This window comes from Oncorhynchus tshawytscha, linkage group LG19 (genome assembly GCF_018296145.1).
Source record: "Oncorhynchus tshawytscha isolate Ot180627B linkage group LG19, Otsh_v2.0, whole genome shotgun sequence".
NCBI classification, from domain to species: domain Eukaryota; kingdom Metazoa; phylum Chordata; class Actinopteri; order Salmoniformes; family Salmonidae; genus Oncorhynchus; species Oncorhynchus tshawytscha.
In genome coordinates, this window is record NC_056447.1 from 59,319,089 (window position 1) to 59,346,112 (window position 27,024).

A 27,024-nucleotide genomic window follows, 5' to 3' on the forward strand; every position below is an offset into this window, starting at 1 on the left:
GTGTGTCGCAGTTCCAGAAGCATCACACGTAAGTTTGTCGTAATTGCAAACATTGTTCATTGATATTTATTGAAGATGCACTCGGAAACAAAAGCTCAAAATCACGAAGTAAATTTACCACCAGACTGAAAGTGAGTGCTGTGTTTGGCACGTTTTTTCATAGAATATAACGCAGTAGCTAGCTAACGTTGACTAGTTACACAACTAATTTAACATCACACTCCATGCGTCCATACAAGGTTTGGATATTGACTTGCATGCAATTTATTCGTAAATACATTCGTGCAGCTACTTTCCTGACATTGTCACTCGCAGCTTGTGTAAAAAGTGTACAGTACAGGCTGTATGAAAATGTTACTGCCCACAATGGCTGTTTGGAAAAATATGATTTCATTGAATGTGTAGCCACAAGGTCTCTTTTTAAATTGTACCCGCCAAACAATTGAACATGTAATGTTTGGAATTAACTTGCGTAGTTAGGCCTATACTATGCAGTGTCCTAAAACTCTTGTCTGTCTCTCTTGGTCCCCTGTCTCCAGAACCACCAGGATGCCTTAGAGTCAAGAGGTGCACCTGGCCAGTCTGTCAACAGGATGCGTTGTGGGTGGTCTTCACTGGCCCTGTACAGAGACTTCATATCCATGCACATTGAATTTCTACTTGTACCTGTGAAAATAGACAAGTTATCTTTACTCATTGTGTATTAAGTGTTTTGCTTTTCTCTCACTTTCTTTCTCTCTGCATTGTTTTCTCTTAGCATTTACTGTTAGTCTACACATGTTGTTTAGTAAGCATGTTATGAATAAAGATGAATCAGATGTCACCAAAAGCCCTGAGTTCCCCTTTTCCTGCCCGGCCAACACCATCACCTCCAGAAGCAAGGAGGTCCGGCTCACGTACCCCCTAGAGGGGCGACCCCGCCCTGGGTAGCAGCAGGTCGTGGGTACTAGTTAGCCCAGAGGCCACACATTTCAGAGTAGGTGCTGATATAGGATTGGGGGTTTGGTATAGTAGGACTTAAAGTTAACTAAAGCAGGATTTGCGCTCTGGTGTGTATGGTTCGGTAGGACTTTAACTATGCCACTTGGTTTACATACTCATCTCATATGTATATACTGTACTCGATATCATCTACTGTATCTTGCCTATGCTGCTCTGACAAATAAAATTTGATTTGATTTATATAGTGTATAGTGCGGTAGGACTTCAGATATATAGTGTATAGGAACATCACAACCCAGTGTGATGTCAGTATAGAATATAGTACTTTAGGACTTCAGGTATAGGATATAGTATAGTAGGACTTCATGTATAGTAATTTAGTACTTCAGGTATAGTAAAGTGTGAATTCAGTGTAGTATATAGAACTGTAGGACTTCAGTATAGTTCATAGTACAATAGGACTTCAAGTATTGTACATAGTATGATAAATGTATATGTAAAAAATTGAGAAGACATTACAACCTTGCATAACAAGGATAAGAAGAATAACCTCATACAATGCAAGGAAAATTATATTCACCTGAAGTGCTGGTCCTGCTTCAGGTGTTGTTGCCAGCCATATCTTTCCACCAACAGTGTTCCATCCTCCAGTCCAACCAGCTGTGGGCTGTTGACCCCTGTCATAGTGCTGTTCTTCACAACACCAGCAATCTCAGACAAAGTGTTCATTCAGGTCTTTCTGAAGCGCTGCTCGATGAGGCCGAAGCCCCAGTCGGGGGGGCAAACTTGGTGTGGCCTGTGATCAGGAAGTGAAGGTCCAGACTGGTGGCGCTTGTGCATTGTCCACCAGGCACAATACCAGAGCACACACTTGTTCTTGTTTTGGCCACTGCAGTTATCACAATTCAGGTCCACACGTGTTTCCCCAACTAGCCAAAATGCTTGTGCTTCTAGTTCTGACAGTGCAGCAATATCTAACAAGTAATCTAACAATTCCACAACAACTACCTAATACACACAAATCTAAGTAAAGGAATGGAATAAGAATATATACATCCAAATATATGGATGTGCAATGACCGAGCGGCAAAGGCAAATAAAATGTTATTGATCACATACACATGGTTAGCAGATGTTAATGTGAGTGTAGCTAAATGCTTGTGCCTCTAGTTCCGGCAGTGCAGTAAGTAATCTAACAAATTCACAATGACTACCTCATACAGGCAGACTTGCTCCCAGGCAGACTAAATAACTTTTTTGCCCGCTTTGAGGACAATACAGTGCCACTGACACGGCCTGCAACGAAAACATGCGGTCTCTCCTTCACTGCAGCCGAAGTGAGTAAGACATTTAAACGTGTTAACCCTCGCAAGTGTTTACGGACATATTCAATCAATCCCTATACCAGTCTGCTGTTCCCACATGCTTCAAGAGGGCCACCATTGTTCCTGTTCCCAAGAAAGCTAAGGTAACTGAGCTAAACGACTACCGCCCCGTAGCACTCACATCCGTCATCATGAAGTGCTTTGAGAGACTAGTCAAGGACCATATCACCTCCACCCTACCTGACACCCTAGACCCACTCCAATTTGCTTACCGCCCAAATAGGTCCACAGACGATGCAATCTCAACCACACTGCACACTGCCCCAACCCATCTGGACAAGAGGAATACAGTGCCTTGCGAAAGTATTCGGCCCCCTTGAACTTTGCGACCTTTTGCCACATTTCAGGCTTCAAACATAAAGATATAAAACTGTATTTTTTTGTGAAGAATCAACAACAAGTGGGACACAATCATGAAGTGGAACGACATTTATTGGATATTTCAAACTTTTAACAAATCAAAAACGGAAAAATTGGGCGTGCAAAATTATTCAGCCCCTTTACTTTCAGTGCAGCAAACTCTCTCCAGAAGTTCAGTGAGGATCTCTGAATGATCCAATGTTGACCTAAATGACTAATGATGATAAATACAATCCACCTGTGCGTAATCAAGTCTCCGTATAAATGCACCTGCACTGTGATAGTCTCAGAGGTCCGTTAAAAGCGCAGAGAGCATCATGAAGAACAAGGAACACACCAGGCAGGTCCGAGATACTGTTGTGAAGAAGTTTAAAGCCGGATTTGGATAAAAAAAGATTTCCCAAGCTTTAAACATCCCAAGGAGCACTGTGCAAGCGATAATATTGAAATGGAAGGAGTGTCAGACCACTGCAAATCTACCAAGACCTGGCCGTCCCTCTAAACTTTCAGCTCATACAAGGAGAAGACCGATCAGAGATGCAGCCAAGAGGCCCATGATCACTCTGGATGAACTGCAGAGATCTACAGCTGAGGTGGGAGACTCTGTCCATAGGACAACAATCAGTCGTATATTGCACAAATCTGGCCTTTATGGAAGAGTGGCAAGAAGAAAGCCATTTCTTAAAGATATCCATAAAAAGTGTTGTTTAAAGTTTGCCACAAGCCACCTGGGAGACACACCAAACATGTGGAAGAAGGTGCTCTGGTCAGATGAAACCAAAATTGAACTTTTTGGCAACAATGCAAAATGTTATGTTTGGCGTAAAAGCAACACAGCTCATCACCCTGAACACACCATCCCCACTGTCAAACATGGTGGTGGCAGCATCATGGTTTGGGCCTGCTTTTCTTCAGCAGGGACAGGGAAGATGGTTAAAATTGATGGGAAGATGGATGGAGCCAAATACAGGACCATTCTGGAAGAAAACCTGATGGAGTCTGCAAAAGACCTGAGACTGGGACGGAGATTTGTCTTCCAACAAGACAATGATCCAAAACACAAAGCAAAATCTACAATGGAATGGTTCAAAAATAAACATATCCAGGTGTTAGAATGGCCAAGTCAAAGTCCAGACCTGAATCCAATCAAAAATCTGTGGAAAGAACTGAAAACTGCTGTTCACAAATGCTCTCCATCCAACCTCACTGAGCTCAAGCTGTTTTGCAAGGAGGAATGGGAAAAAACTTCAGTCTCTCGATGTGCAAAACTGATAGAGACATACCCCAAGTGACTTACAGCTGTAATCGCAGCAAAAGGTGGTGCTACAAAGTATTAACTTAAGGGGGCTGAATAATTTTGCACGCCCAATTTTTCAGTTTTTGATTTGTTAAAAAAGTTTGAAATATCCAATAAATGTCGTTCCACTTCATGATTGTGTCCCACTTGTTGTTGATTCTTCACAAAAAAATACAATTTTATATCTTTATGTTTGAAGCCTGAAATGTGGCAAAAGGTCGCAAAGTTCAAGGGGGCCGAATACTTTTGCAAGGCACTGTATATACATACGCATACCTATATAGATATACATATACACATATATACATACACATACCTATATAGATATACATATTCACATATAAACATACACATACCTATATAGATATACATACACATACCTATATAGATATACATACACATACCTATATAGACATACATAAACATATATATACATACACATACCTATATAGATATACATATTCACATATATACATACACATACCTATATAGACATACATAAACATACCTATATAGACATACATAAACATATATATACATACACATACCTATATAGATATACATATTCACATATATACATACACATACCTATATAGACATACATAAACATACCTATATAGACATACATAAACATATATATACATACACATACCTATATAGACATACATAAACACATATATACATACACATACCTATATAAGTTTACATATACACATATACACATATATACATAAGCATACCTATATAGACATACATATTACTTTGCCACCATGGCCTTTTTTGCCTTTACCTCCCTTCTCACCTCATTTGCTCACATTGTATATAGACTTGTTTATACTGTATTATTGACTGTACGTTTGTTTTACTCCATGTGTAAATCTATTTGATTTGATTTGTGTCGTTGTATCTGTCGAACTGCTTTGCTTTATCTTGGCCAGGTCGCAATTGTAAATGAGAACTTGTTCTCAACTTGCCTACCTGGTTAAATAAAGGTAAAATAAATAAATAAAATAAACATATACATACCTATATAGACATACATACTTTTTTTTTTAAGAATATACCTTTATTATTATTCCCCGCAAACCCTGCCACCGTTCCCCAATTGCAGTAAACCAATAAATACTTAGGCTTCTACCTTCAGTTTAAATATCTTATACTCATTTTACAGACAAAAAATAACTATTGTAAAATAGATTGTGTTTGTTTTTAGTCCTTTCTCTATTACTGATGTCCATCCAGTTTGATTTCTATTTGTAACTGTGCTATTTCACAAAGGTTCTGAACCTGTATATTTTACAGACCCCATATGTTTTACATTGGTTATCTTGTTATTAGTCCCACCCTGCAGCTCCATTCAACCTCTCCCATCTATCTCTCAACTTCATCAATTTTGGATTTCTACTTGCCATATATTTTTCAACTGTGCTGTGATGCTTCACAAACAAATTGAACCTTTCTATTCTCATAGCTTCTACAGTTTGTAAATGAAAAATAAACATTTTTGCTAAAATAATTATATTATTGATTGACATAGTCATAGCCATAGTCAATCAATAATATTATAATTATTTTAGCAAAATGTTTATTTTTCATTTACAAACTGTAGAAGCTATGAGAATAGAAAGGTTCAATTTGTTTGTGAAGCATCACAGCACAGTTGAAAAATATATGGCAAGTAGAAATCCAAAATTGATGAAGTTGAGAGATAGATGGGAGACGAATCACCTTGTATTGCTATCTGCAGTGTTAGTTCTAGGCAAATGTTGCTATTCTTCAGCCATTCCTGGACCTGTGACCAAAAACGAGCTACATATGGAGAGTACCAAAATAAATGATCTAATGACTCTGCCTCCTCACAGCAGAATCTGCAGAGCTGGGAAGATTGTATCCCCATATATATAACATTCGATTGGTTGCAAGAATTTTGTATAGTAATTTATATTGAAACGTTAGAAGTTTTGAATCCAGTGTTGTTTTGCGTATCAATTCATAAACCATGTGCCATGGAATGGGTACATCCAAAATCTCTTCCCAACTACTTTGCAATCTATATGGCACAGCTGTCAGTTTTTTAGTCCTTAAATTAATTTGGTTTATGTTTTTATTTATCACACTTCTCTTTAACTATTTATGTTCTTTAAAACAGGGCCGACATACACGTTCCTTACTTCTTTCCCCTTCTACTTGCCTCTTCCATTTTTGTGGTAATGCTGCAATTAATTCGTTGTAATTTTGGGTAGAGCAGACATTTCCATGTCTGTGTTAGCTGTATGTGTGACATAACTCCACCAGTCCTATTTATGATATCATTCACAAAAATTATACCTTTTTTAAAAATGTATTTCTAAAAATACTTTAAAAAAAATCAATTAGTATATTTGAGTTGAACCACAATATTTGTTGTATTATTTGTTCTGTCTTTTCAGGTCGATTAAACTGAAATTGCAAACAACTTTCTAAGGCTTGTTTGAAAAATAATGATATTTTGGAGATTATTCCCTTTTCAAACAACCGAAAGTTACCAATGTAATCTGAATAAAAGGAAAAAGGCCCTTCTTGAACATAGGATGAGACATTCTTAGCAATTTACTAGAGAACCAGTTTGGATTTAAGTATAACTTTTGTATGACTGATGCCTTTAGTGAAAGGTCTAATGCTTTAATATTTAATAATTTCTGCACTCCGAAATCATATTCGTTATACAAATAGGCCCTTTTAATTTTGTCTGTCTTGCCCTTCCAAATAAAATGGAATATTTTTTGTTAATATAATTTAAAAAGCAGGTCACTAGGTGTAGGCAAAACCATAAGCAAATAGGTAAACTGTGATATGACTAAAGAGTTAATCAGGGTGATTTTTCCACAAATAGAAAGGTATTTTCCTTTCCATGGTAGCAAGAGCTTATCTATTTTTGCTAACTTTCTATAAAAATGTATTGGAGTGAGATCATTTCTTTCTTTTAGGATTTGTATACCGAATATGTCTACATCTCCGTCAGACCATTTAATTGGTGAACTACACGGTAATGTAAAATGAGCATTTTTTAGTGATCCAATATGTAATATAGTACACATCATAATTTGGTTATAATCCAGAGAGGATAGCAAACGTATCTAGATCCTCTATGAGGCCATGGAGAGATTCTAATTGTGGTTTTGAAAGAAAACATAAATCATCAGCGTACAATGAAACCTTAGTTTTTAAGCCACAGATTTTTAATCCCTTAATATTATTGTTTGATCTAATTTTGCCAGCTAACATTTCGATGGCAATAATAAATAGATATGTCGATAGTGGACATCCTTGTTTTACTCCTCTAGATCATTTCAAACTTTCTGAGATGTAGCCATTATTTACTATTTTACACCTAGGGTTACCGGAATATCCCTCTTGTTGGACAGGAACACACCCCTTGTAACCCTCCCCTTATTGTACAGGAACACCTCCATTGTTGGACAGGAACACCTCCATTGTTGGACAGGAACACTCCCCTTGTTGAACAGGAACACTCCCCTTGTTGGACAGGGACATCTTGTTTGGAAAGGAATACCACACTTGTTGAACAGGCACTATCCCCTTCTTGGACAGGAACACTCCCCTTGTTGGACGGGCAAGCCCCACTTATTGGACAGGAACAGTTCCCTTTGCTGGAGAGAAACAACCCCCTTTTTGGACAGGAACACCTTATTGACCAGAAAATCCTGCTTTGTTGGACAGGAACATCCCCCATGTTTTACAGTAACAACACCATTGTAATACTTATAGGACAGGATTACATCACCCTTGTTGGACAGGAACACACCACTTGTTGGACAGGAACACACCCCTTGTTGGACAGGAATACCTTGTTGGACAGGAACACCCCCTTGTTGGACAGGAATACCTTGTTGGACAGGAACACCTTGTTGGACAGGAACACACCCCTTGTTGGACATGAATACCTTGTTGGACAGGAACACACCCCTTGTTGGACAGGGACAAGGAACACCCCTTGTTGGACAGGAATACCTTGTTGGACAGGAATACCTTGTTGGACAGGAATACCCACTTGTTGGACAGGAACACACCCCTTGTTGGACAGGAATACCTTGTTGGACAGGAACACCCCTTGTTGCAAAGGACAGGAACTACTCTTGTTGGACCAGCCTTGTTGGACAGGAAAGGACAGGAATACCTTTAAAAGGAACACCCCTTGTTGGACAGGAACACCTTGTTGCCCTCAGGCCCAGGAATACCTTGTTGGACAGGAACACCACTACCACAGGAATATCTGGACAGGAACACTGTTGGACATGAACACCTCGTTGTATTTCAGGCCAGCTACTCCACCACTAGGCAGTTTATACACTGTTTTAAAAAATACATTCACAGATTTCACAACACACTGTTTGCCCTCAGGCCCCTACTCCACCACGACCACATATCTACAGTACTAAATCCATGTGTACATGTCTGTATAGTGTGTATGCTATCGTGTGTGTGTATGCATGTGTCTGTAACTACAGTATGTTTGGGTTGCCTCACAGTCCCCGAAATTCAATAAGGTGTTTTTTAATCTGTTTTTTAAAACATAATTTTACTGCTGGCATCAGTTACTTGATATGGAAAAGTACTGTGCGCCACGCATAGTCTGTTCTGGACTTTGAAGAGACAACTTGTGGTATGCCTTGTGGGGTAGGCATGGGGGTCAATACCTCTCAAAAATACAAGGACACCCCCTTCTTTAACAGGATCATCCCCTTGATGGACAGGATTACCCCCCTTTTTGGAAAGGACCACCCCTTCTTGTTCGACAGGAACACCCCCTTGTTGGACTGGAACCATACCCTTGTTGAATAAGAAATCCTTGTTGGCCATGAACACCCCATTGTTGGTCAAGAATATCCCCTTGTTGGATAGGAACACCCCCTGGTTGGAAGTAACACATCACCGTTGGATAGGAACACCCCCTGGATGAACAGTAACACACCACCATTGGATAGGAACACCCCCTGGTTGGACAGTAACACCCCCTGGTTGGATAGGAACACCCCCTGAATGGACAGTAACCTACCACCTTTGGATAGGAACAGCCCCTGGTTGGACATTAACACATCACCGTTGACTAGGAACACCCCCTGATTGGATAGTAACAGACCACTGTTGGAAAGAAACACCCCCTGGTTGGATAGGAACACCCCCTGGCTGGGCAGTAACACACCACCGTTGGAAAGAAACACCCCCTGGTTGGATAGGAACACCCCCTGGATGGGCAGTAACACACCGCTGTTGGATAGGAACACCCCCTGGTTGGATAGGAACACCCCCTGGTTGGATAGAAACACCCCCTGGATGGAAGTAACACGTCATCACTGGATAGGAACACCCCCTGGCTGGACAGTAACACATCACCGTTGGATAGGAACACACCGCCTGGTTGGATAGGAACACCCCCTGGTTGGAAGAAACAAATCACCATTGGATAGCTTTTTTCCATCTACGTAACATTGCAAAAATCAGAAACTTTCTGTCCAAAAATGATGCAGAAAAATTAATCCATTCTTTTGTCACTTCTAGGTTAGACTACTACAATGCTCTACTTTCCGGCTACCCGGATAAAGCACAAAATAAACTTCAGTTAGTGCTAAATACGGCTGCTAGAATCCTGATTAGAACCAAAACATTTGATCATATTACTCCAGTGCTAGCCTCCCTACACTGGCTTCCTGTCAAAACAAGGGCTGATTTCAAGGTTTTACTGCTAACCTACAAAGCATTACATGGGCTTGCTCCTACCTATCTCTCTGATTTGGTCATGCCGTACATACCTACATGTACGCTACGGTCACAAGACGCAGGCCTCCTAATTGTCCCTAGAATTTCTAAGCAAACAGCTGGAGGTGGCAGGGTAGCCTAGTGGTTAGAGCGTTGGACTAGTAACTGGAAGGTTGCAAGTTCAAATCCCCAAGCTGACAAGGTACAAATCTGTCATTCTGCCCTGAACAGGCAGTTAACCCACTGTTCCTAGGCTGTCATTGAAAATAATAATTTATTCTTAACTGACTTGCCTAGTAAAAAGGTAAAATAAAAAATAAATAAAAGGCAGAGCTGTCTCCTATAGAGCTCCATTTTTATGGAACGGTCTGCCTACCCATGTCAGAGACGCAAACTCGGTCTCAACCTTTAAGTCTATACTGAAGACTCATCTCTTCAGTGGGTCATATGATTGAGTATAGTCTGGCACAGGAGTGGGAAGGTGAACGGAAAGGCTCTGGAGCAACGAACCGCCCTTGCTGTCTCTGCCTGGCCGGTTCCCCTCTTTCCACTGGGATTCTCTGCCTCTAACCCTATTACGGGGGCTGAGTCACTGGCTTGCTGGGGCTCTCTCATACCGTCCCTGGGAGGGGTGCGTCACCTGAGTGGGTTGAGTCACTGATGTAGTCATCATGTCTGGGTTGGCGCCCCCCCTTGGGTTGTGCCGTGGCGGAGATCTTTGTGGGCTATACTCAGCCTTGTCTCAGGATGGTAAGTTGGTGGTTGAAGATATCCCTCTAGTGGTGTGGGGGCTGTGCTTTGGCAAAGTGGGTGGGGTTATATCCTTCCTGTTTGGCCCTGTCCGGGGGTATCCTCGGATGGGGCCACAGTGTCTCCTGACCCCTCCTGTCTCAGCCTCCAGTATTTATGCTGCAGTAGTTTATGTGTCGGGGGGCTAGGGTCAGTTTGTTATATCTGGAGTCCTCTCCTGTCCTATTCAGTGTCCTGTGTGAATTTAAGTGTGCTCTCTCTAATTCTCTCTTTCTCCCTTTCTTTCTCTCTCTCGGAGGACCTGAGCCCTAGGACCATGCCTCAGGACTACCTGACATGATGACTCCTTGCTGTCCCCAGTCCACCTGACTGTGCTGCTGCTCCAGTTTCAACTCTTCCGCCTTATTATTATTGGACCATGCTGGTCATTTATGAACATTTGAACATCTTGGCCATGTTCTGTTATAATCTCCACCCGGCACAGCCAGAAGAGGACTGGCCACCCCACATAGCCTGGTTCCTCTCTAGGTTTCTTCCTAGGTTTTGGCCTTTCTAGGGAGTTTTTCCTAGTCACCGTGCTTCTACACCTGCATTGCTTGCTGTTTGGGGTTTTAGGCTGGGTTTCTGTACAGCACTTTGAGATATCAGCTGATGTACGAAGGGCTATATAAATAAATTTGATTTGATAGGAACACCCCCTGGATGGACAGTAACACACCACTGTTGGATAGGAAACCCCCCTGGATGGACAGTAACACACCACTGTTGGATAGGAACACCCCCTGGATGGACAGTAACCTACCACCTTTGGATAGGAACAGCCCCTGGTTGGACGGTAACCCACCACCTTTGGATAGGAACACCCCCTGGTTGGACATTAACACATCACCGTTGACTAGGAACACCCCCTGGTTGGACAGTAACACACCCCCTGGTTGGATAGGAAATCCTCCCGGTTGGACAGTAACACACCACCTTTGGATAGGAACACCCCCTGGTTGGACAGTAACACACCACCTTTGGATAGGAACATCCCCTGGTTGGATAGGAACATCCCCTGGTTGGATAGGAACATCCCCTGGTTGGACAGTAACACACCACTGTTGGATAGGAACACCCCCTGGTTGGACAGTAACACACCACCGTTGGATAAGAACACCCCCCCTCTGGTTGGAAGTAACACATCACCGTTGGATAGGAACAGCCCCTGGTTGGACAGTAACACACCACCACTGGATAGGAACACCCCCATGTTGGAAGTAACACATCACTGTTGGATAGGAACACCCCTGGATGAACAGTAACACACCACCGTTGGATAGGAACACCCCCTGGTTGGATAGGAACACCCCTGGTTGGAAGTAACACATCACCGTTGGATAGGAACACCCCTGGATGAACAGTAACACACCACCGTTGGATAGGAACACCACCTGGTTGGATAGGAACACCCCTGGATGAACAGTAACACATCACCGTTGGATAGGAACACCCCTTGTTGGAAGTAACACATCACCGTTGGATAGGAACACCCCTGGTTGGATAGGAACACCCCTGGTTGGATAGGAACACCCCTGGTTGGAAGTAACACATCACCGTTGGATAGGAACACCCCCTGGATGAACAGTAACACACCACTGTTGGATAGGAACACCCCTGGTTGGATAGGAACACCCCTGGTTGGATAGGAACACCCCTGGGTGAACAGTAACACACCACCGTTGGATAGGAACACCCCTGGTTGGAAGTAACACATCACCGTTGGATAGGAACACCCCCTGGTTGGATAGGAACACCCCCTGGATGAACAGTAACACACCACCGTTGGATAGGAACATCCCCTGGTTGGATAGGAACACCCCCTGGATGAACAGTAACACACCACCGTTGGATAGGAACACCCCCTGGTTGGATAGGAACACCCCCTTGTTGGACAGGAACAACTCCTTGTTGTCCAGGATAAACCCCCTTGTTGGACAATAACACCACGTTGTTGGACAGGAACAACCCCGTTGTTGGACAGAAAAAAACCCTTTGTTGGACAGGAACACCTTGTTGGGCAGGAAAACCTTGTTGGGCAGGAAAACCTCCCTTGTTGGACACCCTCGCTATCGGTGGTGATAACCTGGTCCAGTACGATGTCATAGCAGTCCCGTGAAAGACTAAATGTTTTCAAACTGTGTATTGGTTTATTCTCATATCATGTCCTACAAAAACATACAATTTAGTAGCTTCTACAAAACCTATGTGAATGTTAATATTATTATTAGAATGTTGATACAGACCAAACACAAACCTTTCGTAGCACATAAAACACATTAAAAACGATTAAAATATCAGATAAATCTTGTTGCACACTCAGTAGTTCAATAACAAACTTGAATCTAATTGATAAAGAATAGTGCTTATTCTTTCAAATCTGTGGAGAAGATTTGAATAGTTACCAAATTTACTTGAAATAAACATACATTCTTATTCTAAAAGAGGAGAGTGTATAAAAAATACATAATAAAATAACTGAGATGTCAAACATAACCATGAGGAAATAGCCTGGCGTACATTTGTGATGGGGAAGTCAGATACGATATTGTCAACACAGAAACAAATTATTTTTGAATAGTCTGATAACAACAAATGAGGTAAACATTGTATGGAATTTGAAGTTTGGTAGTTGCAACTGTAGGCCTATGTTACTCTATGATATCACCCTGAGAGGGGCCATTCAGGTGAGGGCCAGAGCTGGTGTTTCCCCTACAATTAGAATTACTGGCATGTGTACACTCAATATGGCTGCCCGTCAACTCATCATGGACGTTGACATGAATGAAATCATGCGTTCTAGTCATTCTAATTTCCTTTCATGGTTGTCTTCTCTTCTCTACGCCATCTCAATTGGTTCTTCTTGCAGTTGTGTCTCCAGTTTAACATCTTTCACTTTCTTTGTATCACTTTTGTGATTCTTCCTGATATTTGATAGAAAATAACAGTTCGTTATTTGTAGCATAAATATGCTAAAAAAAAACTAAAATAGAACAAACTGAGTAATTCTAATTTTCCTGTTCAACTAGTTTCCTAACAGAAGAGATTACAGAAGAGAACGATGAATAGTGTACTTACTTGCTCTGCATGGCCAGGACAACAATGACTATGATGAGTATTGCTCCAGTGATCCCAAACACCACTCCTAGAATCAGGGCTACAGGAAACAGAATAACAGGTCAGTGTTTAATTAACAGAAGATAATAAATGAATATTAAGTCCAAACTGTTGAACAGGCCTACAGTATATTGTTTTTTAAGAGACCTACACTACACAGTGCCTTTGGAACATATTCATAACCCTTGGCTTTTTCCACATTTTGTTACTTTACAGCATTATTCTAAAATGGATTAAATTATTTATTTTTCTCATTAATCTACACACAATACCCCATAATGACAAAGTGAAAAAGTGTTTTTAGAATTTTTGCAAATGTTAAAAAATTATGAGACACGAACATGAGACTCGAAATTGAGCTCAGGTGCATCCTGTTTCCATTGATGATCCTTGAGATGTTTCTATAACTTGATTGGAGTCCACCTGTGGTAAATTCAATTGATTGGACATGATTTGGAAAGGCACACACCTGTCTATATAAGGTCCCACAGTTCGGAACCATCAAGACTCTTCCTAGAGCTGCCGCCCGGCCAAACTAAGCAATCAGGGGACAAGGGCCTTGATCAGGGAGGTGACCAACAACCTAATGGTCCCTGGGACAGAGCTCCAGAGTTCCTCTGTGGAGATGGGAGAACCTTCCAGAAGGACAACCATCTCTGCAGCACTCCACCAAGCAGGCCTTTATGGTAGAGTGGCCAGACGGAAGCCACTCCTCAGTAAAAGGCACATGATAGCCCTCTTGGAGTTTGCCAAAAGGCACCTAAAGGACTCTCAGACCATGAGAAAAAAAGATTCTCTGGTCTGATGAAACCAAAATTTAACTGAATGCCAAGCGCCAGGTCTGGAGGAAACCTGGCACCATCATCCCTACGGTGAAGCATGGTGGTGGAGGCATCATGCTTTGGGGATGTTTTTCATAGGCAGAGACTGGGAGACTAGTCAGGATCGAGGGAAAGATGAACGGAGCAATGTACGGAGAGACCTGTGAATCCTGTGAAAGGTCTGAACACTTATATAAATGTGATATTTCCATTTTTAAATTTTTAATAGATTTGCACAGATTTCTTAAGAACGGTTTTGATTCGTCATTATGGGGTATTGTGTGTTGACTGGTGAGGAAAAAAACGATTTAATCAATTTTAGAATAAGGCTGTAACGTAACAAATGTGGAAAAAGTTAAGGGGTCTGAATACTTCCGAATGCACTGTACAATACAAAAGTATGTGGACACCACTTCAAATGATTGGATTTGGCTATTTCAGCCACATCCGTTTGCTGACAGGTGTATAACATCGAGCACACTGCTCGAACTCACTAATGCTCTTGTGGCTGAATGGAAGCAAGTCCCCGCAGCAATAATCCAACATCTAGTGGAAAGCCTTCCCAGAAGAGTGGAGGCTGTTTTAGCAGCAAAGGGTAGACCAACTCCATATTAATGCCTTCCCAGAAGAGTGGAGGCTGTTATAGCAGCAATGTTCCAACATCTAGTGGAACGCCTTCCCAGAAGAGTGGAGGCTGTCATAGCAGCAATGTTCCAACATCTAGTGGGAAGCCTTCCCTGAAGAGTGGAGGCTGTTATAGCAGCAATGTTCCAACATCTAGTGGGAAGCCTTCCCTGAAGAGTGGAGGCTGTTATAGCAGCAATGTTCCAACATCTAGTGGAAAGCCTTCCCAGAAGAGTGGAGGCTGTTATAGCAGCAATGTTCCAACATCTAGTGGAAAGCCTTCCCAGAAGAGTGGAGGCTGTTATAGCAGCAATGTTCCAACATCTAGTGGGAAAGCCTTCCCAGAAGAGTGGAGGCTGTTATAGCAGCAATGTTCCAACATCTAGTGGAAAGCCTTCCCAGAAGAGTGGAGGCTGTCATAGCAGCAATGTTCCAACATCTAGTGGGAATGCCTTCCCAGAAGAGTGGAGGCTGTTATAGCAGCAAATGACCAACTCCATATTAATGCATTCCCAACATGGAGGCTGTTATAGCAGTGGGGACCAACTCCATATTAATGCCTTCCCAGAAGAGTGGAGGCTGTTATAGCAGCAATGTTCCAACATCCATAGTGGAATGCCTTCCCAGAAGAGTGGAGGCTGTTATAGCAGCAATGTTCCAACATCTAGTGGGAATGCCTTCCCAGAAGAGTGGAGGCTGTTATAGCAGCAATGTAGACCAACTCCATGGAAATGCCTTCCCAGAAGAGTGGAGGCTGTTATAGCAGCAATGTTAGACCAACTCCATATTAATGCCTTCCCAGAAGAGTGGAGGCTGTTATAGCAGCAATGTTCCAACATCCATATTAATGCCTTCCCAGAAGAGTGGAGGCTGTTATAGCAGCAATGGGTAGACCAACTCCATATTAATGCCTTCCCAGAAGAGTGGAGGCTGTTATAGCAGCAATGGGTAGACCAACTCCAGTATTAATGCCTTCCCAGAAGAGTGGAGGCTGTTATAGCTGCAATGTTCCAACATCTAGTGGAAAGCCTTCCCAGAAGAGTGGAGGCTGTTATAGCAGCAAAGGGTAGACCAACTCCATATTAATGCCCTCCCAGAAGAGTGGAGGCTGTTATAGCAGCAAAGGGTAGACCAACTCCATATTAATGCCTTCCCAGAAGAGTGGAGGCTGTTATAGCAGCAAAGGGTAGACCAACTCCATATTAATGCCTTCCCAGAAGAGTGGAGGCTGTTATAGCAGCAAAGGGTAGACCAACTCCATATTAATGCCTTCCCAGAAGAGTGGAGGCTGTTATAGCAGCAAAGGGTAGACCAACTCCATATTAAAGCCTTCCCAGAAGAGTGGAGGCTGTTATAGCAGCAAAGGGTAGACCAACTCCATATTAATGCCCATGATTTTGGAATGGGATGTTCGACAGGTGTCCACATTCATTTGGTCATGTAGTGTATTTCTCTACTCACCAACAGGAGTATCGGGCTCATCCTCCTCCTCTTCAGTACCCTCATCTGATGACAGAACATATCAGAAATATTATAGACAACATAATATCAGATTATTATAATATCAGATTATTCTAGAAATTATAATATCAGATAAATATAGATAATATAATATCAGATTAATATAGATATTATAATATCAGATTATTATAGACCGAACATCAGATTGTTATATAAATTATAATATCAAATTATAGATATTATAATATCAGATTGTTATAGATATTATAATATCAGTTTATTATTCAACATGACATTCATCTGTAGTTAGTTTTCATTTTCATTGAACACTACAAGAAAAATTTATATTTCATCATTGATTAATACATTTTTTTGCTATACTATGTAATTTTATGTAATGTCATTTTACCATGAATCCCAGCACAGGTGGCATTGCAGGCATGATGGTCGATGAACCTGTTCCCATTCCCCACACAGCCAGTCCAGTGAAACTTCTTACACTTCTCATGGATGGGGTCGTAGAAATAACGCAGGTAGGTGCCAAAGCATTCACCCAGAGCCTTCTTGAAGTGGCAGGCTTTTGACTCTGGGGAAGGACAAGGGTTGGGTATGGAGAGATGGCATTAATTACACACTAAGATGTGTGATTAATTACACACTAGGAGCCCATGCTCTTACAATGGAAAGCATAGGGTCATATGCAATCCCAGATTGCAATTCCTATGGCCTCCACTAGATGTCAGCAGTCTTTGTTCAAGGTTTCAGGCTTGAAAAATGAAGAATAAATATGAGTTTTAGTACGATGACACAAGTTTGGAAATCTGTGTTTGAGTTCGCAGCGAAGCGAACCTGCTAATTTTGCTTTCCTATTGAACATACTTCTTTAATTATAGTGTAATTACATTTTAGGGTACGTGAGGAATAAATATAAATGTATTTTGACTTGTTGAAACAAAGTTTAAGTGTAGATTTCGGATTCCATTCTTTCCATGTTTAAACGAGTGGATTACTCAAATCGATGGCACCAACTAAATTGACTTTGGGATACAAAGAAGGATTTTATCTAACAAAACTACACTACATGTTGTAGCTGGGACCCTTTGGTTTGCAAATCAGAGGAAGATTTTCAAAAAGTAAGTGAATATTTAATCGCTATTTGTGAATTTATGAAACCTGTGCTGGTTGAAAAATATTTTGATGTGGGGTGCCGTCCTCAAACAATCGTATGGCATGCTTTTGCTGTAAAGCCTATTGTAAATCGGACAATTCAGTTAGATTATCAATAATTTAAGCTTTTAACAGATATAAGACACTTGTATGTACCTAAATGTTTAATATCCATACATTTTATGATTATTTATTTGAATTTGATTGCACTCCAATTTCACCGGAAGTTGACAACAGGTATCCCACTGGCAGGATGCCTAGCTCATGTGTAAATATTTGTATGAACATAGCAAGATTCAACAACTGAGACATGAACTGAACAAGTTCCACAGACACGTGACTAACAGAAATTGAATAATGTGTCCCTGAACAAAGGGGGGGACAAAATCAAAAGTAAGTCATTATATGGTGTGGCCACCAGCTGCATTATGCACTATAGTGCATCTCCTCCTCATGGACTGCACCAGATTTGCCAGTTCTTGCTGTGAGATGTTACCCCACTCTTCCACCAGGGCACCTGCAAGTTCCTAGACATTTCTGGGGGAATGACCTCCTCCTCCGATCCAACAGGTCCCAGATGTGCTCAATCATTGGGATTGAGATCTGGGCTCTTCGCTGGCCATGGCAGAACACTGACATTCCTGACTTGCAGGAAATCACGCACAGAATGAGCAGTATGGCTGGTGGCATTGTCATGCTGGACGGTCATGTCAGGATGAGCCTGCAGGAAGGGTACCACATGAGGGAGGAGGATGTCTTTCCTGTAACGCACAGCGTTGAGATTGCCTGCAATGACAACAAGCTCAGTCTGATGACGCTGTGACACACCGGCCCAGACCATGACGGACCCTCTCCGAATTGATCCCGCTCCAGAGTACAGTTCTCGGTGTAATGCTCATTCCTTCGATGATAAAAGCAAATCCGACCATCATCCCTGGTGAGACAAAACCGTGACATGTCAGTAAAGAGCTCTTTATGAGCTAAACGACTACCGCCCTGTAGTACTCACTTCCGTCATCATGAAGTGCTTTGAGAGACTAGTCAAGGACCATATCTCCTCCACCCTACCTGACACCCTAAACCCACTCCAATTTGCTTACCGCCCAAATAGGTCCACAGACGACGCAATCGCAACCAGACTGCCCTAACCCATCTGGACAAGAGGAATACCTATGTGAGAATGCTGTTCATCGACCACAGCTCAGCATTTAACACCATAGTACCCTCCAAACTCGTCATCAAGCTCGAGACCCTGGGTCTCGACCCCGCCCTGTGCAACTGGGTACTGGACTTCCTGACGGGCCACCCCCAGGTGGTGAGGGTAGGTAACATCTCCACCCCCCTGATCCTCAACACTGGGGCCCCACAAGGGTGCGTTCTGAGCCCTCTCCTGTACTCCCTGTTCACCCACGACTGCGTGGCCATGCACACCTCCAACTCAATCATCAAAACACCAGTCCCAATGGGATTTGATTTGAATGTCAACAGTGAAGAGGTGACACCGGGATGCTGGCCTTTTAGGCAGAGTTACAAAGAAAAAGACATATCTCTGATTGGCGAGTAAAAATACAAATTAAGATGGGCAAAAGAACACAGACACTGGACAGAGGAACTCTGCCTAGAAGGCCAGGATCCCGGAGACGCCTCTTCACTGTTGACGTTGAGAGTGGACAGAGGAACTCTGCCTAGAAGGCCAGGATCCCGGAGACACCTCTTCACTGTTGACGTTGAGAGTGGACAGAGGAACTCTGCCTAGAAGGCCAGCATCCTGGAGACGCCTCTTCACTGTTGACGTTGAGAGTGTGTATGTTACCATGTGTTTGTATGCATGTGGGTGCTGCTTAAACAGTCCCCGCTGTTCCATAAGGTGTATTTTTATCATTTAAAAAAAATCTAATTTTATTGCTTGCATGAGTTACTTGATGTGGAATAGAGTTCCATGTAGTCATGGCTCTGTAGTACTGTGTGCCTCCCATCGTCTGTTCTGGACTTGGGGACTGTAAAGAGACCTCTTGTGGCATGTCTTGTGGGGTATGCATTGGTGTCCGAGCTGTGTGCCAGTAGTTTAGACAGACAGCTCAGTACATTCAACATGTCAATACATCTCATAAATAAAAGTAGTGATGAAGTCAATCTCTCCTCCACTTTGAGCCAGGAGAGATTTACCTGCATATTATTAATGTTAGCTCTCTGTGTGCATCCAAGGGCCAGCCGTGCTGTCCTGTTCTGAGCCAATTTCAATTTTCCTGAGTCCTTTTTTGTGGCACCTGACCTCACGACTGAACAGTAGTCCAGGTGTGACAAATCTAGAGCCTGTAGGACCTGCCTTGTTAATAATGCTGTTAAGAATGCAGAGCAGCACTTTATTATGGACAGACTTCTCCCCATCTTAGCTACTGTTGTATCAATATGTTTTGACCATGACAGTTTCCAATCCAGGGTTACTCCAAGCGGTTTAGTCCCCTCAATTTGCTAAATTTCCACAATATTCATTACAAGATTTAGTTTAGGGTTCAGTGAATGATTTGTCCCAAATGGTTTTAGTTTTATAAATATTGAGGACTAACTTATTCCTTGCCAACCATTCTGAAACTAACTGCAGCCCTTTATTAAGTGTTGTCATTTCATTCGCTGTAGTAGCTGACATGTATAGTGTTGAGTTATCCGCATACATAGACATGCTTTCTTTACTGAAAGTCAGTGGCATGTCATTAGTAAAGTTTGAAAAAAGTAAATGGGCCTAGACAGCTGCCTTGGAGTATTCCTGATTCTGTTGGAGATGCTTCCATTAAGAACACCCTCTGTGTTCTGTTAGACAGAACTCTTTATCCACATTATAGCAGGGGGTGTAAAGCCACAACGCATACGTTTTTACAGCAGCAGACTATGATCGATAATGTCAAAAGCTGCACTGAAGTCTAACAAAACAGCCCACACAATCTTTTTTATCATTTTCTCTCAGCCAATCATCAGTCATTTGTGTAAGTGCTCTGTTTGTTGAATGTCCTTCCCTACACGCGTGCTGAAATTCTGTCAATTTGTTTACTGTAAAATAACATTGTATCTGGTCAAGCACCATTTTTTTCCAGAAGTTTACTAAGGGTTGGTAACTGGCTGATTGGTCGGCTATTTTTTATTTTTTATTTTTACCTTTATTTAACCAGGTAGGCAAGTTGAGAACAAGTTCTCATTTACAATTGCGACCTGGCCAAGATAAAGCAAAGCAGTTCGACAGATACAACAACACAGAGTTACACATATGAGTTACACATATTACACATATGGGGCTTTGGTGACAAAACGGATTGCACTGTGATAGACTGCATCCAATTTGTTGAGTAGGGTATTGGAGGCTATTTTGTAAATGACATCGCCAAAGTCGAGGATTGGTAGGATGGTCAGTTTTACAAGGGTATGTTTGGCAGCATGAGTGAAGGATGCTTTGTTGCTTTGTTGCGAAATAGGAAGCCAATTCTAGATTTAACTTTGGATTGGAGATGTTTGATATGGGTCTGGAAGGAGAGTTTACAGTCTAACCAGACACCTAAGTATTTGTAGTTGTCCACGTATTCTAAGTCAGAGCCGTCCAGAGTAGTGATGTTGGACAGGCGGGTAGGTGCAGGTAGCGATCGGTTGAAGAGCATGCATTTAGTTTTACTTGTATTTAAGAGCAATTGGAGGCCACGGAAGGAGAGTTGTATGGCATTGAAGCTTGCCTGGAGGGTTGTTAACACAGTGTCCAAAGAAGGGCCTGAAGTATACAGAACGGTGTCGTCTGCGTAGAGGTGGATCAGAGACTCACCAGCAGAAAGAGCGACCTCATTGATGTATACAGAGAAGAGAGTCGGTCCAAGAATTGAACCCTGTGGCACCCCCATAGAGACTGCCAGAGGTCCGGACAGCAGACCCTCCGATTTGACACACTGAACTCTATCAGAGAAGTAGTTGGTGAACCAGGCGAGGCAATCATTTGAGAAACCAAGGCTGTCGAGTCTGCCGATGAGGATGTGGTGATTGACAGAGTCGAAAGCCTTGGCCAGATCAATGAATACGGCTGCACAGTAATGTTTCTTATCGATGGCGGTTAAGATATCGTTTAGGACCTTGAGCGTGGCTGAGGTGCACCCATGACCAGCTCTGAAACCAGATTGCATAGCAGAGAAGGTATGGTGAGATTCGAAATGGTCGGTAATCTGTTTGTTGACTTGGCTTTCGAAGACCTTAGAAAGACATGGTAGGATAGATATAGGTCTGTAGCAGTTTGGGTCAAGAGTGTCCCCCCCTTTGAAGAGGGGGATGACCGCAGCTGCTTTCCAATCTTTGGGAATATTTGAGCCAGTAAAGGGGGCTTTACTATTCTTAGGTAGCGGAATGACTTTTGCTTCCCTCCAGGCCTGAGGGCACGTACTTTCTAGTAGGCTTAAATTGAAGATGTGGAATATCGTCCGTTATTATCCATAGTAATTTTCCATCCAGATTGTCAGACCCCGGTGGCTTGTCATTGTTGATAGATAACGATCATTTTTCACCTCTTCCACACAGACTTTACAGAATTCAAAATTACAATGCTTGTCTTCCACCATTTGGTCAGATATAGTGTCAGCGTTTGTTGACATTCCCAAAACATTCCATGAATTGATAAAAACGTAAAATTGACCATATCTATCTGCTCACTTGTCAGAGAAAAATAAAAGGTGTAATATTTTTTGCGGGCTGTATATAAAACAGATTTTAATCAGATGTCATGTTGCTAAAAGGCTATAAGTTCTACTTTAAATGTGTGTTATCTCACCGTCCATGGGATAGATCTCCTCTGCCTTGGCAGAACAGTTCCTCATACAGAGCCTCTCCAGGGTGAAGCGGTTAGCGTTGCCGCCCTCCCCCAGGTACTTGAAGGGGTAGCACAGGTCTTTAGCTGCGTCATAATACAGCAGGATCTGGAAGTCATCTGCTCCTGAGGTTGGAGCTGTACCCTCATCCTGTGGTAGGGAACAGTACTCTGTTGGAACACAGAGAGAAATGGAGAGGGAGGGTTAGAACAGACTACAGTACGCTGTTGGACCATAGAAGATAAAAGGAACATTTACAAAAGACAGGTGGAGAGAACTGAGAACATCCGGTGTGCTGCTGGACCATGGAGAGATGGGGATAAATTAGAACAGACAGGTAGAGAGACCTGAGAACATCCTGTGTGCTGTTGGACCATAGAAGATAAAAGGAACATTTACAAAAGACAGGTGGTGAGAACTGAGAACATTCGGTGTGCTGCTGGACCATGGAGAGATGGGGATAAATTAGAACAGACAGGTAGAGAGACCTGAGAACATCCTGTGTGCTGCTGGACCATAGAAGATAAAAGGAACATTTACAAAAGACAGGTGGAGAGAACTGAGAACATCCGGTGTGCTGCTGGACCATGGAGAGATGGGGATAAATTAGAACAGACAGGTAGAGAGAACTAAGAACACCCTGTGTGCTGCTGGACCATGGAGAGATGGGGATAAATTAGAACAGACAGGTAGAGAGACCTGAGAACATCCTGTGTGCTGCTGGACCATGGAGAGATAAATTAGAACAAACAGGTAGAGAGACCTGAGAACATCCTGTGTGCTGCTGGACCATGGAGAGAAATTAGAACAGACAGGTAGAGAGAACTGAGAACATCCTGTGTGCTGCTGGACCATGGAGAGATGGGGATAAAGTAGAGAGAACTGAGCAGACAGAACACATTTAGGGGTTGGATGCATTTAGAAAAATAGATTATTTTAAGATGAAAATTGCACTTGTATACCACCTGTATTTCTAATGTTGTAATGTCGCAGTATGACGGGGAGAATTAGACAGACAAACAATATGCACTGCAAACAGTACATGCACTACATACATCCACTACGATTGAGTGCAGATGATTATCGTGCAATATGTTGAATGTAAATGTTTAACTAACTCTGTCACCAGAGAGGCCCACTCCTAGTTTTTATGATGGCTGTAAACATCATAATGTCATCTACAGTTTCACCACTCCCTTCTCAGTCCCACCTTCAACTCCCTCCTCAGTCCCACGTTTTCAATATGGCAGCCTAGAGGCTTTCTGGCTTCTTGTTTTTAAAGCAAGTCAAAGTGAGGGTGTCCATCACAGAGATGTATGTACGGTCTAATTATTTTTCTGGACGTATGTATCCAATCCCTTACAATGCAACACAGATTCCATCCAATCCCTTACAATGCAACACAGATTCCATTGGTAGAAAGATGTCCTTTTGCCAAGATGGTCTAGAACTCCAGAGAGAGCTGAAACCAAGACGGTCTAGACCTCCAGAGAGAGCTGAAACCAAGACGGTCTAGACCTCCAGAGAGAGAACTGGAACCAAGACGGTCTAGACCTCCAGAGAGAGCTGAAACCAAGATGGTCTCGAACTCCAGAGAGAGCTGAAACCAAGATGGTCTCGACCTCCAGAGAGAGAACTGGAACCAAGACGGTCTAGACCTCCAGAAAGAGCTGAAACCAAGACGGTCTAGACCTCCAATCCCTTACAATGCAACACAGATTCCATTGGTAGAAAGATGTCCTTTTGCCAAGATGGTCTAGAACTCCAGAGAGAGCTGAAACCAAGACGGTCTAGACCTCCAGAGAGAGCTGAAACCAAGATGGTCTCGAACTCCAGAGAGAGCTGAAACCAAGATGGTCTCGAACTCCAGAGAGAGCTGAAACCAAGATGGTCTAGACCTCCAGAGAGAGAACTGGAACCAAGACGGTCTAGACCTCCAGAGAGAGAACTGGAACCAAGACGGTCTAGACCTCCAGAGGGAGCTGAAACCAAGACGGTCTAGACCTCCAGAGAGAGAACTGGAACCAAGACGGTCTAGACCTCCAGAGAGAGCTAAAACCAAGACGGTCTAGACCTCCAGAGAGAGAACTGGAACCAAGACGGTCTAGACCTCCAGAGAGAGCTGAAACCAAGACGGTCTAGACCTCCAGAGAGAGAACTGGAACCAAGACGGTCTAGACCTCCAGAGAGAGAGCTGAAACCAAGACGGTCTAGACCTCCAGAAAGAGCTGAAACCAAGATGGTCTAGACCTCCAGAGAGAGAACTGGAACCAAGATGGTCTAGACCTCCAGAGAGCTGAAACCAAGATGGTCTAGACCTCCAGAGAGAGAACTGGAAACAAGATGGTCTAGACCTCCAGAGAGCTGAAACCAAGATGGTCTAGACCTTCAGAGATGGTCAGAACACCATGTGGAAAACTGAACCAGGTCAAACTATCCAGCCTGCTGCCACAGCACAATTTCCCTGTATCTTATTGACCTTGACCGTAACCCCTCCCCAACCACTAGTCACAGCCCAACTAACTCCCCTGTATCTTATTGACCATAACCCCTTCTCATCCAGCAACCACAGCCCAACTAACTATCCTGATGGTATTAAGGTCTATAACAATTAGCTGTGGTCCCAGTCTGGGGTAGATTTGAGGTTGTTGAGTCCCTTAATGGCAGAAACCCATGTGACCCTCTCAGTTTGCGCAATATCGCTATCATTGTTGGGCAAATGATTGTTCCTAGCTTTATAGGGTCCTAAAACATTTCAAATACAGGAAGCAGCATTCTCTGTAAACTCTGACTCCTAAACTGTAGGACAACAACATCCAACAACAAACCACCACCTTTTCATCATAGTCTTGATGATTCTCAGATTTACACCATGTGACCTGGACTTAGCACTACGCTGGTGTTGGATATGGCCCACAAGGTCGAAAGGTAAATCTTCAACACCTCATCAACGCCCATCAAAACAGATGAGTACGAAGCATTCATATTTCACTGTACAATGTATACTCTATTCAACTGCTTCAGAACGAAAACCTTTGACACAGAAACAGATGAGAATTAGTGCTTGTCTTTTATTACGTCTTGATCTAAAGTAAAGCCTTCAATTGTCAGTGAAACCGCCATGTTGTCAGACTGATACTGTCACGGATCATAAAGGATTTGAAGAGAATAACCTTTGACTTCCCTGTTCTATATTAGTTACAGTGTTACCATAAATGCAGAATCTTAGAATGGATAACATATTGAAACATGAGTAACTTCATTCATTGATTAAATTCATAAATATTGTTGTAAAATAGTCATATTTTCTATATTGAATGAAATGTGTGTTGGACTTTTTTGCACTCCCTCCCAAACTCAAGTGAAGTGAACTCAAGTTGAAGAGAAGCACAGACAGGCTTCCCTTATTTCAAGTGGCAGAGGAGTAAAACGAATTGAAAAACATTACAAGCGTTTGATGCTAGAACGAAAACATAGTAAAAGAAGAGTTATAAGACAACTTTATAAGCAGAGAACGGTAGACATATTTGATGAAATCATAGTCTCAAAATGCAAATTAATTTTGGATGTACAGACAGAGCACTGACTGAGGTAGTCACATAAATACTAAATGATTGAACTTACCTGGTACTTCAGTGTGAACCATGTAGAATGTAGCAAAAGCAAAAACCCCAAATATGACCATTTGTTTCATGATGTTGTCTGTGTGTTCTCTCTAGTCTTCAGCAGAGTGAATGACGATTGTAGTCTCCAGTAAACTACAGGGGAAGTGGAGGATTGGCAGTTAACATCCCTGACCTTTGTACTTATAATGGTCCTCTGATACCAGGGCTGTGTCCCAAACCCTATTCCATATGGGCCCCAGGTAAAAGGAGTGTACTATAAGGGTATTGGGTGCAAAAAGGATATTAGCCTGGTCCCAGATCTGTTTGTGCTGTATAGGTTAACATATAGAGAGGACGTCAAAACTCGATCTTTAACCAGAGATCACACTTTTTTTCAAATACTGTAAAAGTATATGCTCAAATTTGTTTATTGAAGACAACTTTAATTTGCTTTGAATCTAATGTTCCATGAATACATGTGCACAACAAAAATAACGCAAACCAAGCAGGGACGGACTGGGACAAAAATTCAGCCCTGGCATTTCAGCCACGCTAGCCCACATCACCCCCATGTCTGTCACTCCTGTTAATCGCTATTACATATAGAGCCAACATATTCTTCCTACCTCCACTGCACTCACCTCTGAGCTGTCTATGCTAAGTCTAGCGTCCTTTACCACAGCACTGGGACCAGAAGACCAGGGGACCACACTGCCTGCACTGGGCCCAGCAACATCCTAGTTGTGAATGAATAATCACATGTCGTGACTTGACTTTAACATTGCTCTCAAATCAAATTGTATTAGTCACATGTGCCAAATACAGCAGGTGTAGACCTTCAGTGAAATGCTTACTTACGAGCCCCTAACC

General features: G+C 42.4%; 1 protein-coding gene and 2 long non-coding RNA genes across 3 annotated transcripts; all 3 read right to left on the reverse strand.

The window, feature by feature from the left end:
- Nucleotides 1–40: 40 nt before the first annotated feature.
- LOC112218956 lies at nucleotides 41–1,864 on the reverse strand. The gene is made up of 2 exons (XR_002948675.1): nucleotides 1,523–1,864; nucleotides 41–666 (listed from the first exon to the last, which is right to left on the reverse strand). It is a non-coding gene; the product is annotated as an uncharacterized LOC112218956 (long non-coding RNA).
- Nucleotides 1,865–7,800: 5,936 nt separating this feature from the next.
- On the reverse strand, nucleotides 7,801–8,094 carry LOC121840023. Its single transcript, XR_006079323.1, has 2 exons — nucleotides 7,996–8,094; nucleotides 7,801–7,950 (listed from the first exon to the last, which is right to left on the reverse strand). It is a non-coding gene; the product is annotated as an uncharacterized LOC121840023 (long non-coding RNA).
- Nucleotides 8,095–12,658: 4,564 nt separating this feature from the next.
- On the reverse strand, nucleotides 12,659–26,307 carry LOC112218954 (kunitz-type U19-barytoxin-Tl1a-like). The gene is made up of 6 exons (XM_024380196.2): nucleotides 26,174–26,307; nucleotides 22,513–22,719; nucleotides 16,963–17,139; nucleotides 16,554–16,598; nucleotides 13,609–13,687; nucleotides 12,659–13,454 (listed from the first exon to the last, which is right to left on the reverse strand). Exons 1-6 carry the CDS (start codon nucleotides 26,241–26,243, stop codon nucleotides 13,370–13,372), a joined length of 663 nt encoding a protein of 220 aa, XP_024235964.1. The 5' UTR covers nucleotides 26,244–26,307; the 3' UTR covers nucleotides 12,659–13,369.
- Between the last annotated feature and the right edge of the window lie 717 nt (nucleotides 26,308–27,024).